General features: G+C 40.8%; 1 protein-coding gene across 1 annotated transcript; it reads left to right on the top strand.

The window, feature by feature from the left end:
- Positions 1-161: 161 nt before the first annotated feature.
- LOC121884328 (transmembrane protein 235) lies at positions 162-14562 on the top strand. The gene is made up of 4 exons (XM_042393089.1): positions 162-690; positions 1911-1988; positions 2542-2679; positions 11628-14562. Exons 1-4 carry the CDS (start codon positions 519-521, stop codon positions 11870-11872), a joined length of 633 nt encoding a protein of 210 aa, XP_042249023.1. The 5' UTR covers positions 162-518; the 3' UTR covers positions 11873-14562.
- The last annotated feature ends 3387 nt before the right edge of the window (positions 14563-17949 follow it).

Here is a 17949-nt window from a genome sequence, read left to right as displayed (position 1 = left end):
TATATTAGAATATTAGAATATTTCCGGATGTGTGGCCGTTTTTGCAAGAAAAAATAAATATTCAGCCTCCCCCAGCCAAATGTGGGTATTTAAATTTGAAATACAGCACCGGAAGTGCGCCCTTCTATTCCCCTAACTTGACAATCAATCAATCCAGGAGCGCTACAGTCGTTGACACATACCAATATGATGACCCCCGGCCAAGAGAAAGACATATCTCCCTTCTCATGTTTTCGTTTTTTCCCCCCTCTTCAGATAAATCTGGAAATAATACATGGAATGTGTTTTGGTGGGATTTTGTTGTTGTTTTTCCCCCCCTACATTTTTCATCTTAAACTACATTTTAGGATGGTGGTAGCCATGGAGAGCCAGCACTTTACAAGAAAGGACTCAGCTGGAGAGCTTTTACGCATCCCACATCTTGGAGCGTCGGTGCAGATTACATTGTAGAAGCAGAGAAACAAAGTGCACAGAATATTAGGCTACAGTAGCTGCGCTTTGCGTGTTGACTGTGCATAATGAGATACGGACTGGTGGTTCTCACTGCGGGGTTTACAGGTTTGCTCAGTTTTAGCCTCCTCGCTGTGGCAATTGGGACTGATTACTGGTACATCATCGATGTGAATAAACCTAACTACACAGGTCCAGACGACCTGAGTTCCCATTCTGGACTTTGGAGAATTAATGAAGGTATGTCGCTTGCGGTTATTTAGATGGCACAAATCTTTACATATTCTAGGCTTTTCAAGAATGCTGAACTGTGATAAAATATGCTGCACACCCTTTTTTCCCCAAATGTGTGAAATAACTTTTGCGCTGCTTTTCATATCATTTTGAGCAGCTATTATCATGTGGCATCAACATTTTTTGGCGTAACTGTTCAGTCTACTATTTTTAATTAACTTGTAATGTTTCCAATTTTGGATTTAGCAGGTTTCCTACTTGTGCAAATAAGATCAGTACTATTGATCGTTTGTGATGTTGACAAAAAAAAGATAAATCAATCCACATGTGATGGTGCTGAGATCTATCATTGTTCATACATTGTTCATGGATCATGGCAGACCCTGATGATGCTGCGTTGCCATGTTTATTGTCAGCAGTCCATAGCTGAGGCTATATGTGCCATGAATTATTCCTCATCACTCCACTGTAAGTGCAAAGTCAGGTGTAAAAACAGCTTGCAGTGAATCTCAGTTTTGTGACACTGATGTACAGAAACAATGACATTCCAGTGGTTTTAGCGTGGAGAAATACTATGATAACAAAATCTCAGTCAGATTATTAAAAATTCCCAATTCATTCAGGGAATACACAGACTGCACAAATGTGCAATAATAAATCCCGATTTTATAGTTTCTTTTTTTCTTTCTAAGTGATAACTGTATAACTGAGACTGTCCTGTATAGCAACTGCAGCCCCTCACATCTGTATCAGCCCCTGCATGCAGCTGCAGGTGAACAGGTGAGAGGCTGCAGAGACATTCTAAAGGATATTTGTCAACGCAGCTCCAATATAATCTGTTTATTGGCTGCTCAGCTTTAGGTACAGGAGGTGTCCAATTTGATGCGGGTGGTGCCCTGCAGTTCATTCAGTAAATGCCAAGTAATGAGACATCATAATGTTTGAAGCTCTTCAAGCACCGGTGTCACTCTGTAGGGAGTGGGGCATGTAGGACACAAATTCTTGCTGCAGAATTGTCACACATGCAGGACTGAGAAAATATGTATCAGGAATAAAAGTGTCCAACAGAGATCTGTTTTATTGATTTAATTAAATGATAGTGCAAGGTGCTCCATTTCTTATTATGCTAATAATTATTTTTGCAGCTCTAGGACAAAAATGTGACAATGTTTGGTCTCATTGCTCTGTCTGCACACATGTGTGACCTTTTCCTTTGACATTTTCAGGAGCAAACAGGAGTTCAGTCATCCCTTCTTTTACAGCAAATATGTCCAGCCTGTCAGAGGCAGAGAGGCACCTTCTTGGTGAGTGGGTTTGTTTATTGGCTGCCAGAGAAGTTGATAAATAAATTGGTATGTCAGGGTTTTCTTATGATAATAACTAATAGGCCTAGTTGGCTGCCAAAAACATCCATTTACAAGCTCCAGTATGTTGTCAGAAAATCGAATCCAGGTCCAAACATGGAAATTTTGCAAAGGTTCATTTGAATTAAAAAGGTTCTGTTCTGATGTTGGATATAGAGAAAACAGTCGCTGTTTACAAGTTTGATAATAAAATACAGTAATAAATCCACTGTCCACTGTGACAGATGCTATCTCAAGCAAGAAGTCTCAAGACTATTCAAGTTTATTTTCATACCGTACTGATGCATGGAAATGAAAAACCAATGGCTCCCTGGATGGTAGAAATCAATCTAAAAAATCACAGCTGCCTTTGCAGCACTCAGCAGTAATGTAAAATCCAGCTGATTTTGAAATCAAGGCTCTAAGATAAACAACATCATGGATAGTCTGTTAAAATCTCAAAGCTCATTGTATGTTTATGTGTGTATACATCTTGGATTGTGTGTGTGTTCAGGCTTGCACAAGGTGGTGGTCATCGTGTTGCCTCTCAGCCTGGTCCTGCTTGTGTTTGGCTGGATCTTCGGACTTGTCAGTTCGTTGGCCTGCAGTCCAAACTTGCTGGCTGGAACAGCATCCTACTTTCTCGTCTGCAGTAAGTCCACACAGACTGTTTTTGTCTCAGCTTATAACAATAATATGCACGTTGTGAATGGGGTGGTCTGAAGCAAATCCCTTGCTTGGTTTTGTCAGCGTGTAAGATGTAGTATGTGGGTGGCACATGAGACACATACTGGAGCATTTTTGTGTGTGCTGACTTCACCTAGAGAACCTTGAAAATCCAATTTAACTCCTCACACTCACTAGTTTCACTTCACTTCTGTTTCACTTCTTTCTTAAGGCGATTGTTGGAGCCTCATTTCTCAGACATTAGCGGTGGAACATAATGATGACCAATGATGAGAAAACTGTGATTACTGTTGTGTAAATATTATATCTCACAGTTGACTGGAGAAGTCAGTTATACATCATACAGCTATATATTAAACATCTGTGTGAGAACAATAAAAAATCTCATTTTACTTAATTAAAATGAGCTAGGTAATGATCTTTTTGCTCAGTAGAGTGTGTGCAGATGGGGATTTTTATGGTGACAATAAGGAAAAAAAGGAGCAGAACACTTTTAAACTGGTGAAAGGGTACTATAACACTTGCATCTCCTTATTCAGTCCTTTTGTCTGTTTTTGTGAATAGATGCTACGTGATTGACTTGAGATATTGAAATGCAATTATAGTAGTGTGAGAAATGGTCTGACAAGGACGCCCATGTGCAAAATCTCAGTTTTGACACTCTTTCCCAAATAGTACCATGCTGTGGAATGGTGTGAATAAAAATAGTTTGTACTAGTACTAGAGATTTGCTAAGGGTTTTTTTTTTTAGTTCCTAACTTTGCATAAAATAAATAATATATTCAGGTTAGTCCTTGATGAGCCTGGACATGCACAAAGACACCAAACCACCACGCATTCTCTGTATGGATGTGAACATGATTAACAGTGTTGATCACAGCATATGATTGCTAATCATGATGAATTGATTGCAGAGGAGCTCGTCCTTGACTGAAAGATTTGTTCTGACATCCCCTGGGAATCATTAGTTGGCTGTTCTTGTGTCATTCCCTGTTTCAAATGGTGCCACTGGAAGTATCAACAAAATAGAATTCCCTTTTTTGTTGAAATTGGTTGTAATCAAATGAACAGCTCATTCAATATATTGTGTACTGGAGAGTCATCTTTGAGCAGAAATTCTGGGTTTAGTCGACACAGTAAGGATTGCTGATATGCTGGTTCCTTAAATGGCCAAATAAAGATGCACCTTCATCAGCAATGCAATACAGAAAGATGGCTTTTGGATTAGGTCTGAACTCAAAGAAAATTACTTTTTGAATCTAGATTTGGGTATGGTTGAGAGTAAATGCATGAATCTGTCACAGAGGTAGAAGGACTTATTATATACTTCGCCATCTCTGCTGACAGGCACAGCTTCCCATGTTACACAGAAGAGACAGCTAATTTCATGCTTTGCACCAAATGCCCTGACCGCATCTCTTCATGAAAAGGTCTGCAAGCACTAAGCTCTTCTACCTTCAAAACGGCCTCTGATATAATGCAAACAGAAAAGGGGTAATGGATGTCAGCATTTCGTTCTGTTTTTTTTTTTCCCTGTCTTATTTAATGCATTAGAAGCATATTTCTGAGTTTGATATTGTAGTGTGAGAGATGGTATGTCCAAATACAAGATTTATGTTGAGGTTTGTGTCAATAGGTCTTTGAAATCGCACTCTGAATCCTCACATCACATCGCACACTATTGATCAATCTGTCTCTTTGGAAAAATTCTGGGAAAAAACACATTTATTTCTATTTTGGACAATATGTATTACTTCCTCTTGATTTTGCAGCTCAGGATAATTTTAAAAAACTAACTTCAATCTATTCAAATGTTAAAATTGGTATTGCTTTTCTGAGTGAGCATAATAGATGTTTAGCAAATTGTTGGTGTGGTATTGGTGCACAGCCAGGACCCAATGAAAATAATGAAAGGGAACTATACAAGACATACTGTACACAGGAGACTACACATATAAAATTTATGTCGACTAGAATTAAAGGTGAAATGTTGCCCATATGGGAACACTAATCATCAGCAATGGATACCTGAGTGCATGGCAAACTGTGTTCATGAAGACTTTCAAATCAGTGAAGGTATTTTCATCAATTCTTCCCAACAGACACAATTACCACTGTAATTTAACAAGTTAAAGTCTATATGAGAATCATTTGCCTACTCCCTAACCAACCAAAGAAATCTTCAGGTTCATTAAGACCTCTATAAAGAGAGGCTTCGGATTTATAATTTGGAACTGAGAAATGCAAGGCAGTCCTTCTTCTCTGACATAATTGCCAAAAACAATAATAATGCACATGCCTTGTTTGCTACTGTCGACAGGCTAACAATCCTTCCTGTCTCAGTAGCCTCTGAACTTCTATCCACCAGGACCTGCAATGAATTTGCCTCCTTCACTGACAAAATTCAGAAAGTTAAGACAAGCAATCGGTGCCTTCATATCTAGTACAGGTTATGTGTTGTCCCTGTGTCCACTTAAATTCAATTCAAATACCATGACATAATTTTATCAACCATAACATTTTGGAGGACATTATACAACATCTGAAATCATCCTCCTGCTGCCTTGATATTCTGCCAACAGGCTTTTTCGAAAATGTTTCAAATTGCATAGCCTCAGATCTTCTACAAATTGTCAACATGCCTCTTCTCTCAAGTTTCTTCCCACAGGCCCTGAAAACTGCCATCATCAAGCCAGTCTTAAAAAAGAACAATCTAGATACCTCACTAATGAACAATTACAGGCCCATATCAAATCTCCTGTTTTTAAGTAAAATAATTGAAACAGCTGTTTTTTAACAGCTGAACAACGTCTTGGCACTAAACAACTGTTTTGATGTCTTCCAGTCAGGATTTCAACCACACCACAGTACTGGGACTGCGCTTGTTAAGGTCTTCAATGACATCTACTTAAACACAGACAGCGGCAGAATTTCAGTCTTAGTATTACTGGTTCTCAGTGCTGCATTCGACACAGTCAACCACAATATATTACCAAACTGACTGGAAAACTGGGTGGGACTTTTTGGCACAGTACTAAACTTTATGTCAATAGGTAATTACACATCTGAGTGGACAAAAATGACATGTGGATTCCCCGAGGCTCCATTCTGGTGGAGATCGTTGTCCGGTTCGTCAACGTCCCACGGTAGCCTGGCTGTCAACATCTGTCCACCGGGATTTCCCACAAGTGACGACCATCATGGTGGGATGTGTTGGGCTAACACTGCCACCTAGCTTCCTCTCAAGCTGGTGATCCATCTCCATGAGGGTTTTTATGGCCCAGTTTTCCCGGCTCAGGTGGCTTTTGTGTCACCCCCCTTCCCAGACATCTGGCAGTGTGTGGAGGCATCCTGGCAGCAGCCATTAAAGAAAATAAGCCCTGGTTGCACGTTTGGCGGATTTTCTCAGGGTGCGGAGCTGCATGGAGGTTAATTTCCCTGGCACCCTCGCCGCCCACGGTCAGCCGGCTGGTCAGCAAGCACAAAGCTGCTACCACCGGTACGATGCGACAAGGAGACACTGGAACATTTTGACAAATTTTTCCAGCTGGGTGCACAGCTGGCCGTAGCAGCCAACAACTTGGATGTGTTGGGCGTTTTACTCGCATCTTTGCAGCAAAACGGTGTCACGTTGCATTATCTCTCTGTCAGGGAGAAATGCACCTGATGCACGCTTATCCCAGAGTGAGGGGTGTGCATATGTGGCGTGTTCTTCCTCATCAATCTCCACACAGGAGTTGAGGCTGATTGAACACAGTAACACAAAGTCTGCTGCTGTGTTCACAGAGCGGGCAGCAGTATTGTGCTCACAGACTGCCCCGCTGGCTCAGCTCCTTTCACATTGGCCTTTTCTCTGCAGTAATGTCCAGAGACATCACAGTGCTGAACCAGTGCATGAGCTCTAACGTTTAGCATGATGCTGTCAGAAACCACACCTCATCCGAGGTAGCAGACTGACACACTTGCTCCCCGTTTTTATGGCCACCGTTACCATTTTGCCTCTGAATGGCGTGCACAATGCGTCCCTTTGATTATGAGCGAAGCATCAGAGCGCTTTATCTCTCCATCAGGGAGAAATACACCTAACACATGCTTAACACAAAGGGAGGGGAGTATGTTTGTGTCATGTTCTCCCTCATCAATCTCCACACAAGAGATGAGGAGGACTGAACACAATGACACGAATATTGCTGCTGCTATGTTTACATCACGGCCGGCAGTGGTGTGTTCATGGACTTTCCTGCCAGCTTGGCCCTTTCTGTACTAGCCCCCCATGGGCCAAATTCCCGTTTGTGGAGGGTTTGGTGATGGAGATGGCCGAAGCAGGATATCACAGCTTCCTGACTGCCACTATGCAGCTAGTCGCTCGCCCCCTGACGCAATTTTACGGGGTGTGGCATTGCGAGTGTGCATTGACTGAGTGGATGGACAGGACACTGAAACTAGTTTATTCTCTCCAGTTCTGCCGTGTTCCTCTTCCGTTCATGGGCCTGTTACAGAAACAGGTTGTGTCTGTCATTCCCACTCATAACAGACAGAAGGGGTTTTACTGCCCGTACTTCCTGGTTCTCAAGAAGATGGGAGATTTCAGACCTCTGTACCCTAAACCAGTGCATCGCCCACAAAACGTTTCACATGCTAAACATCCAGCGGTTACTAGAATTGATTCAGCCTGGCAACTGGTTCACCATCATCAACCTGAAGGATTCATACTTTCATGTCAAGGTGGTGCCGAAACACAGGAAGTTCCTGCATTTCAGCTTCCAGAGGATAGCCTATGAGCACATTGGTTTGACTATTCCCTGGTCCCCTGTACCTTCAGAAGATGTGTGGACACGGTGCTTCAGCCGTTGCATGACCAAGGTGAGAGGAACTAGAAGGAGAGCAACCCCCAGCCACAACAACAGGTGGAATATCTGGGGATTTTGCTCAACTCATGCAGACTGTGGGCTGCCCTGTTGGAATTCAGACAGACAGCCCTACTCTAGGCAGCTCACAAAGTGTGGTGCGGTGCAGCAGTGATGGCATTGACTGTCATGCAGGCATTGGGGTTCATGGCAGCAGCCCACCAGGTGGTGTCGCTGGGACTGTTCCTCATGCAACACCTGCAGAGGTGAATCACCAGCCTTCTCTTGGGTGCCAAGAAGCACAAGTACTGCTTGGTGACCATTCCCCCCTCAGTGCAGGATGACCTGTGATACTGGGGGTCTCCACAGCACCTGTCACAGGGAACACCACTGGGATGAGTGACTTCCTACATCACAGTGTTCATGGACGCATCCCTGATGGGGTGGGGAGAGACTTGCCTGCGGAGATCCGGCAGAGAGCTGACACATCTACCTCTTTGAACTCCAGGCCATACAGGGACACATGTAAGACATGTGTTAGTGAGGGCTGACAACTGCACCAAGATGTCCTACATCAACAGGCAGGGCAGAGTTCAGTCCGCTGCCCTGTTGAGGATGAAGGAGGACCTGTTGAGATGGGCCTCAGAGCGTTTGTTGTCTCTGAAGGCGCTCCAGGTCCTGGGACTGGAGAACAGGGGGGCCGACCTCATATAGAGGGGCAGCCCCCCCAGCAGATGAGTGGAGGCTTCACCCCAACTGGTGAAGCAGATCTGGGCCTGGTTCGGGAAGGTGGAAATGGATCTGTTCGCCAACCGGCACAACACCCACTGTCCCCTGTATTTTGCAGTGTTTGGTGGACAGAGGGCTGTCTCATGCCAATATTAAAGTGTATGCAGCAGCCGTCTCTTGCTATCACAACAGTTTTGGTGACAGACCAGTCTTTAGCCACCCTCTTGTGAAATGCTTCTTGCAGGGGGTCAGGAGACAACGCCTAATGATGCGTGCCTCTACCCCCCAATGGGAACTGCCTCTGGTGTCAAGGCTCTGTTCAGGGATCCTTACAAGCCTCTGGAGCACTCCTCTATGAAGACACTGTCAGTCAAGACAGCTTTGCTGCTTGCTGTGACCTCAGCTAAGAGAGTGTGTGAGCTAAGCACCCTGTCGGTTCACCCCAGCTGCATGCTGCTTCACTGTGACCGCAGTGGAGCTACTCTCAGACAAAATCCCTCCTTTGTTCCCAAGAACATATGGAGTTCTTCTAGGTCGAGGGTTATTCAGCTGGATGCATTTTGCCCTCCACCCCACATGTAGGCTCCTTTTCACAGTCTTTGCTTGATGGATTGACCCAAGACTGGTGAAAAAGGTGGATGTGTGTGTCAGCTGTGTTTCACCTGACCTCCTCTGGGCATGATACACCCGCATTTTTCCCATGCTCCAGGATAACCTGGGGAATGAGGTGTGCAGAGGGTCTATTGTGTAACTAGACCCCTGTAAGGTTAGGCCATGGCCTCACCCAGTTCAATGGTATACTATCTCAGTTGGCTGGGGCGCCCTAATTCTCCGCCGTGGCGGCCTAGACTATAGAAGTAGGTGGGCTGTGGTAACTAACCTTTAGGTCAGTATCAGTGGGGCTGAGTTGGATGTTATGGCATGGCAGGGAGTTCATTCATCGGGCTCCACCCTCTGTACCCATAGAGTTCAGTGGAGGGCTCCGCCTGTGTAAGATAGTACAAAGGTTATGATATTGTAACCTTAGTTTTATTAGCACAGTCAGAGCCCTCCACCTATGGGCCCTGCCACTCCTACACCACTTAAAGAGGTTGTGGGATGCTGGACAGCGGGCATGCTGCCTTATATACTGTGGGCTCCACACGTATTCTGGTAGGCATGTCCTGATTGGCCAGCTATGTTTATGCAAAGTTCAGTGGGCAAATACATGCATGTGGTTGGAGGAGAGTGGTACCCATAGAGCCGAGTGGAGGGCTCCGCCTGTGCTAATAGAAATTGGGTTACAATATCGTAACTTTCATTCTCAGATCTTTACACTGGCTTCCTGTCTGTCAATAACCTGACGTGTCAGATGGTTTGTTACACAGAACCATCTGAGAAGTTGTTCTTGGAAACTGTTTGGAAAAGGACAGACACGGCAAGTATTTTTTGAGAATGCTCAAAAAATACTTGGCTGGTGACCGGATGAACCTGGCTATCACTGTCTTACCTTGCGAGACAGCTGGATTCGCGAGATCATGTGAGAATGCTCATAGGACACTGATTGGTCTGAACCACCAGTTGTTCGGACACAAGCACATAACTTGAGGCCTGACAAGATGGATTCTCGCGTGATCTTGTAATGTTGTGATCTCGCAAATCTAGCTGTCCACAAATTCCCAGAAAACTGTAGATGTGCTGTAAGTTAACTTCAACTTTATTGTAGCTTATTTTTCATTTCTATTATCTTTACTTTTGAATAACTATTTTAAATGTATTTAAATGTCCTTTTATAATGTGTTTCTTTTGCACTTTGGCTTAATGCTCTTTGAATGAGCACTTTGAATTGCATTATCGTTGAAATGTGCTATACAAATAAACTTTACCAAAGAAAGGTATCCAGAACTGCTGAACCTCTTTGATCACCATTTATGACATTTTCACTTACCAACCAGTTCTTTCTTTCTTTCTTTCTTTCTTCCCTACTCTGGTATGCACATTAAACACACTACTTGATAGACACTGAGAAACAATCCCATAGAGAGACAAGAGAGACAGTTGTGATTTCAAGTGATAAGTAATTATCAGAGGCTAATTGCAGCAGTGTGGAGTGATTTTACCTTCCTTGGTGCCAAGGTAAAGGCCAGTCTGAATTGTACATGTAGTGGGGTCTACTCAGTATTTAAAAGTTCTATGTAGAATTGTGAAGCAATTTACCTATATTAATCATTTTTTATTGCCAGTGAGTGAACGGGTAGTAATGTAACGTAAAAAATGAGACCTTCTTTTGGACTTATTTCTATGTGAAGGATCTGGGCCGAATTTTCCGTAAAAATCCAAAGGATGTGATGTTTTTGGCAACTCCTGAGTGCCTTCTGCTAACATCAACAAATGACCAGCATAACAACACAACAACACAACAAAAAGTGTGCTATCTGACTAAAAACACCCCACAGATATTAGCTCTCCAGCTAATAAGACGGCTAGCTGCCTCCATCGACCACAACACATTTCACAATAATACAATGACAAGTCACCCACTCCCGAGCACACACACAGCTAAAACAACATTATTTCCTCAACAAAGGAACAGAAAACAAGCTCCAGAGCGATAGCAGAACATAGCTTCCACCTTTTGTTTTTTCTACTGGAATTCCAAGGGTGGTAATAAGCACATATGTCACCTCATTGCACTTCATTGCATCTCATTGCACCTCATTGCACCTCATTTATTGGCCACAGGTGTCACTAATGAGAAGGAATTTCTGATTCTTACAAATAGAACCTTTAAGGATTTTTGGGGTTGTGTTATTCTTGCCAGTCCATCTCTACGATAATTGTTATGCAAAATATTTCATCTGTCCATTTGGGAACACCAGAAATGTTTAAAAAAATACGGTAGTAATTTCATACTTATACCACAGATCCTGACTGAATGTAGAAGCACCTTGTTAAAATAATTTGCATATGAGTAAGAAAAATGTTTTTCTTGAAGGTGCTATAAATCCTTAATGCCCAAGGATTATACTAATTGCTTCATGTTAATGGGCTTACAGGCTTAAGCTTATATTATATAACAGCATCAATGAGTTATGTGAAGACAATTATGTTGGAAAAAGAATATTTGCTAATTAATGCATTATTATCTTAATGACCTCATTGTAGAAACAGGTTAAGTGTAATATATCATGGTGATTATGGTGAGTGATTTGGAAGCTCAGTGTCCTCATGCTCAGAGAATTCATTCCATGTCCTCAAGATGGATCCATTTCCATTTTACAGGTTCATTGCAATGTGTCAAAAACTGAAAGGTTTTGTTTTCCAGTGGTGCCATCTGTCTGTTTCTGTGCATCAACAGGTCTTTTCACCTTGGCGGGGGTCAGCATCTACATCAGATACTCGAATCAGGCTATGGAGGAGTTCCAGCGGATCGTGTCCCCAGAGAACCTTGCCTACGTGGATGTGTCGTTTGGCTGGTCCTTAGCCACAGCCTGGCTCTCCTACAGTCTGGAGGTGGCCACTGGCCTGCTGCTCATGCTAGCTGCCAGAATAAGTCAGAGGAAGGGACATTATGACTCTGGTGTAGCCATTGCCATGTTATAGATTGACGTATTCTTATGCCCAAGTGAAACTAAAATCCCACAGATTGGATGATATTTTATTGCTGTTGTCATTTATTCAGCTATTTATTTTTGTTACTGGAAAAATACTTGAGTGGTGATTTTGAACATCTATTTCTTCTTTGTTTTTGCTGGCTTGTTGTGAAGCTTGCTACCTTTCATCTGCTTAATATAATTTTCTGTCCATTGTCCTAGTCCACAATGATGCTATAAATGTGGCCAAGCAAACAGAAAAAAAGGCTAACCATTCACAGTGTTATTACTGCAGAGATTAACAGTGTTTTCTTTCTTTGGATATATTCATGCGTTTTTTTTTAATGATAATTTCAGTTTTGTGTTGTCAGGTTCTGGTAAATGTGTATTTCCAGCTGATAGCCATTACATAGACTATGTACGAAATGCTGTAAGACTCACATTTCATTCAGCAATAGGCTTTCTGTGAGATGTGTTTTGAAACATGTTTGTAATTTACAGAGAGCAGTTTTAAACCACGACCCAAATGCAAGTCCATTGCCCTGCAATGGACATGGGAAAAACAAACGGTTTAGTTGTATGCGATCATTTCCTTTTTGATGCATGCTCAGGCTTGTACACTTGAGGAGGTCCTCCCTACCTCTTGTGTACCCATATATTTTTACTGCATTTAAATATGATCTACATCAGTAGTTCATGGGATCTCATTCAAGTGAAAACATTGCTGATTCTGCAGCAGTTTACCAGGAAAGCACCAGTCAAGAGTCAGTGTAGCCTCTAGTATTTCATAACAGAACAGCTGCTGCATTGTAGCTTCATGTGCCAAATTCATTTGCATTTCACAGCATTTGAAAAGCAGTTAGCACTTTTATGTGTCATTTCAAAGTTAAAACAGTGATGGCTGCTGACTGTTGTGACTTTTAGAGATACTTCTAAAATGTTAGTGTTGTGCCTCCTGCTTGCAAACTTCATTCCTACAGGTGAATGCATTAATCACGTAAACAGGGCTGAAAAAGAGTGCACTCTTGGGGACCTGCAAGCTGTTTTTAGCAGTACAGAATATGTGCATGTGTTGCTTGCTGCCCAGCAGTAGTTAATTACTAGATATTGTAATTCACTGTCTGCGCTGCCCATTGCTAGGAATTAGTCCTCTCAGCATACTGGAAGTCAATAAGACACTGAAAATACAACATTTAGCACTTGCAATGCTGTAAGATTTACTGTGTTGTTGTTCTCTTTTCACAATTGTAACAAACCTTTCTTATGCTTGAATAACTGAACAGCCTTACTTTTTAATGTTTACTGTGATATAAAAACATCAGTCTAGTTGTAGTGTGAAAGCATTCTGTAATGGGCAACAGAAAAAGGCCACAGTCATCAAATGCTTTCAAATGTTAGTAGCACACTGTAATCACATTGCACAAAATGTCCTCAAAAGTTGTTTGTTGTGAGACAATAAGATCATATAAAACATGATGATAATATGCTCACTGTATATTTGTGTAGCAGTGTAAAGAATTGCCACAGACAGCCCCATAAGAATTCAGAAAAGTCTGACCAATATGTTGTAACATTGTTGTTTATAAAAGCTACAATTATCCAAAAATAAAACATAGCCTCCCTATGTTTTCCTTAGTAGAGGGACAATTTCTACTTGTTATTCAAAACAAAAGTGAGAATACAGCTGTGAGCTGCAATGCAGGGGCAGGCAAAAGCATTTGAAGCAGAGTATACAGGTACAATGAGCAATTTTTATCAAGATTTGAGAAGGTATTTGCAAAGACAGGCCCAGTTCCTGTTTGTTTTTAATGACAAAGTGTGACAGCCAAGGGATCTGAAGTAAATGACGTTAGTGTTCCTGACAGTTTTCTAGAAATTTACATTCACTACCAGAAGAAACTGATGTATTTATTCAGATGTCTCTCATTGTGACTCATGATAAATGACTGTAGTGTGAAAAATCTAAATTCAGTTCATGCTTTCAATGTTTTCTAAAAACGTACACAAAAAGAAAAAAGATTGCTCTTGTGGCCAAATGATTTTACTGAAATTAACCCGACTACATTGATGATTTTGTCATTTTTGTCAAGTTAATTGATACATAAAGAAGTTTAAGTGTTGCAGGCCTAAACTGAGATAAACCATCAACTAATAGTACCCTAAGTGGGATTATTGACCTCAAGATGTGGACCTTTTCTAACCCACCTCTAAATTACACTGCTCAGCACTGTAACGGGAGAAGCAGTGCAAAATGTCTGCTAAGGGGGCTCATGACAGAGATAGATGCTATAGCATTAAAAGGTGCGCTTATGTTTGCCTAAATGTGATTTATAACATGATTTAATGTGCCTCAGCTAGTGAATCAAAATCCAAACCATGAAACATTGTGTCCACTCAGCTGTTTGTTTGGCAGCCTCCTTCCCAGTAAGCCTGAAGAGAAAGCTATAAAGACAGAACCAAAGCACAGAGGCTCAGTCTTGCAGTCTTCCTTTTATATATTAGGCCAGCTGAAATCCCATTAAACTTTTATGGAACACAATAATTCAATCCAGTCTGGCAGACGAACACCAAAGTTGGTGCGAAGCCATTACTCTTTGGGTTGTGCCCTTGTCTTTGACAGAGTGCAGTAATTTTGACTGGACAACCTCTAGGCTCTCAGGTTTAGGAATTTATTGAAGAAACACAACCTATTTTTATCAGAACCACTTTCCTGATCAAAATTTCTCCTTGAGCCGCTGTTTTTTTTTTTGAACTCCTAAACATGTAATCGATCAATACATTCATAAATCAATCCTCTGCTTCCCTGTGTGATTGCTCATTTTACACATTTTAGGTGTGGCTCATTTTTGCTCTGCTCAACAAAAGTCAATGGGCAACATTATTGCTGTATATTGTTCTAATAGACATTTGTAGCCATCCAGGGTTTTAACATAATACATTACATATTATCACACTCAGTGTGAGAGCTCATAGCGTTAAATGGACCCTAATATGTATCTATAACATAACATACAACATTCACAGTATACAACAAATTGTAGTGAAAAACATTGCCTTAGGGAAATATTAGAAACATTTTATTTAAATGATGAAAATGCTGATGTAAGACATTGAGCATAAACTAAAACGGTCTTTTGATTTATTGTATGAAACAAGTGTGTTGTACCTCAAATGCTGATCAGGTCATTGCTTTCTTTCCGTAGGTCTATCATGAATAAATAAGCCAATCAATAAAATGTTACAGAAAAGTGAATATATCACCACCTCGAGGGCATCAATCTTTCTTACTGAATGTAAAACACATTTTCATATTGCTGAGAAGTATTTTGCCCCTGTGGAGAGCCATGTTATGAAATTGATGGAGCGTTGTTAAATTAAAGCACACTCAGAGAACAGGAGAGGTTCAGTTATTTACCACAATGGGGAAACTATTATATTTTAATCAGTAAATTTGAGTTAATGGATTGCCAACTATTGTTGAGGAATTTGAACTCACATCAACACATGCTATCAGCACTTTTGATAGAGAATATCACCCCTGCGGTTGCACATCATTAACTGCCAGCTCATTATACTGCTGTGACTATGCTTTCATTTCACATAAATACTATGTCGAGCTGCAACTATTAATGGCAGGGGTCAGCAGAGAGTGCAGGGAAACACTGATTGTCTTTAAATGTGTAATCCTGAAACAAGACTCTTCTTTAATATAGAGCCTTACATGAAAGGCTCTCAACAGATGCAGCACACTGTGGGATATGCTTTGGTGAAATTTATACGACGATAACAGTCCTGAAGAGGCAACTGAAAGAGAGCTACTGTACAGCCTTCAGATCTTAAAGCGCATCCATTTGGGAACATACATATATATATATATATATGTATATGTTCTTATATGGAAATGAAGACAGAGTGATTCACGTGGCCAATTCTGCTATTTTTCTCAGATTTTCACTCCTTTTCTTCCAGAACTCAGCTGGGTTACAAGGGTACCAATGATGAATTCTCCGACACGTTCATCTCTGCATTCTGATTAAGACCATCTTTCTTCCATGTTGTGGTAGCTACTTAAATCCTTAACCTGTTTCGACACTTCACCACATCGCATTGCTTCATTCTAGCTCCGCAATTCAGGGCCATGGGTAGCTGATGGTCTCAGGATTGAGTGGTCTCATAAAACAAGGAGGGACTCAATCCCTGGAGGAACGTGAATGTGTTTTTCCCTACCTGAGAACCACTTGAAAAGTTAATTAGAGCTGTCTCTTGCTCAGTGAGCACCAATAGTAATGGTATCATTCAAGAAATTGAAGATGCAATGGATGTCGTTTTAATATATGCCTTTCAGATAAGTGATGAAATAGAAGAAATAGCTGAAACAAGGATAAATGCATAAATCATGTGACACACTGACACACAAATACACAAACACAAGAGGAAAGGTCAAGAATAGTGAAACGCAAAGACTGATGGACAAAGCTGCGGACTTGAGGCTGGAGACTTGGCTTGATTCTTGAATCAACTTGTCCAGCTTTACCCTTCAAAATTCTGAGATCATAAAAATAAATGAGATGTATGCAACATCAGACAGGACTTGTATAGCCGTGCCACACAGATTTCACATTTTTATTATTAAGCCTATAATTCAGCAGCTGAATTAAAACCACTCAATGGAATAAAATGAAGAACTTAATCGTTTTTTTTTTTTTCCTTTATGTTCAGCAAGTTTTGATTAATGTTATGGCTTGGTTCTCTGCAGGTCCACAATGTGTTATAGCATCACATATATTTATCTGGTACTTTCTGCTTTGAATTATTGATGCTCATGTGGTTCTTAATTTTATCATATTGTTGAAAATGAGAGCATTGATGCTTCTCCAACTATATATTGTACCAAAAGTTAACAGACACTGTATTTTATCTGTCCAATTACACTTTTACACTCACAATCATGAGACAACAGACCACAAACCAGGCAGGTGTCCAACTAATTTTGTGTGTTTAACTATCATATACTATAGTTATATAGTGTAGTAAACTAACCATAAAATGTATTAGCTACACTTATAAGCTTATTTAGCCAAACTTTTTCCTGTAAGAGCAAAGGTTGTGAAAAAGGTTTTAGAGTATCTGAAGTGTGCCACTGTATGAATACCTATATATATATATATATATATATATATATATATATATATATATATATATATATATATATATATATATATATATATACAGTGGCACACTTTAGATTCTCAAAACCTTTCTATATGTATAATGTATATTTATATATATCATTGTAATGGTCATCGTTCAAAGACCTATTACTTGCATATTAACTTGTGTTTTGCCGATGAAGACATGACTTGGAACCAAAATCTTTGAACAGCTGACAAAAGAAGCATAACATCATATTTTTATAAATTCCTCAATCCCTTCAGCTGAGGAGGTAGAGAACAGGAAAGCCTCCCTGGGTGCTCTGGTGGTTTAAATAGAGAAATAGCATAATGTCTCTACATAATTTAATATGACGAAAATATTGGAAAAAGTATGATTTAAGAAAGGATGATCAAAACAAAAGCAGAGAGATAGAATATAATGAAAGGTAGGATGGATCATATACTGTAGTACCCTGAATAGAATAGTCCCACTTCCTGTTAAAGAAAGCTGCACAATGCTGTCAGCCACGACCCAATGAAAGAGAAAGTAGAGAGGGCAGGGAGGGTGCTGCACAAATGGCTTTATTTTTCCTCCACCTTTGTCTTCCTCTTTCTGCCTGCCTCTCTTTCTCTATCTATGTTACTGGCTTTATTTCAATGGACAAAAACAAATTGTTATTGTTGAAGCCAAATGTATTCTTATCTCCACAGTGCAGCTTGCTTCATAACACTACCAAATTGCCAACAACCACTGTCCACGTGAGGCTAATAAGGCTAAATGAAGCCAACAAATAATGCAAAGAGGGCATGAGCTAAATTTACAGTGAGGAGCCTTCATATCCTCAGCTACTGTACCTGAAAATATCATGCAGGGTGGTTGCAGTAGTTGTTATGGCATTATGCCTTCCAGAGACACAGTAACCCAATAAACCAT

This window comes from Thunnus maccoyii, chromosome 18, assembly GCF_910596095.1.
Source record: "Thunnus maccoyii chromosome 18, fThuMac1.1, whole genome shotgun sequence".
In the NCBI taxonomy this organism is placed as follows: domain Eukaryota; kingdom Metazoa; phylum Chordata; class Actinopteri; order Scombriformes; family Scombridae; genus Thunnus; species Thunnus maccoyii.
Note: the sequence above shows the minus strand (reverse complement) of the source record. Positions and strands in the feature narration are given on the sequence as shown.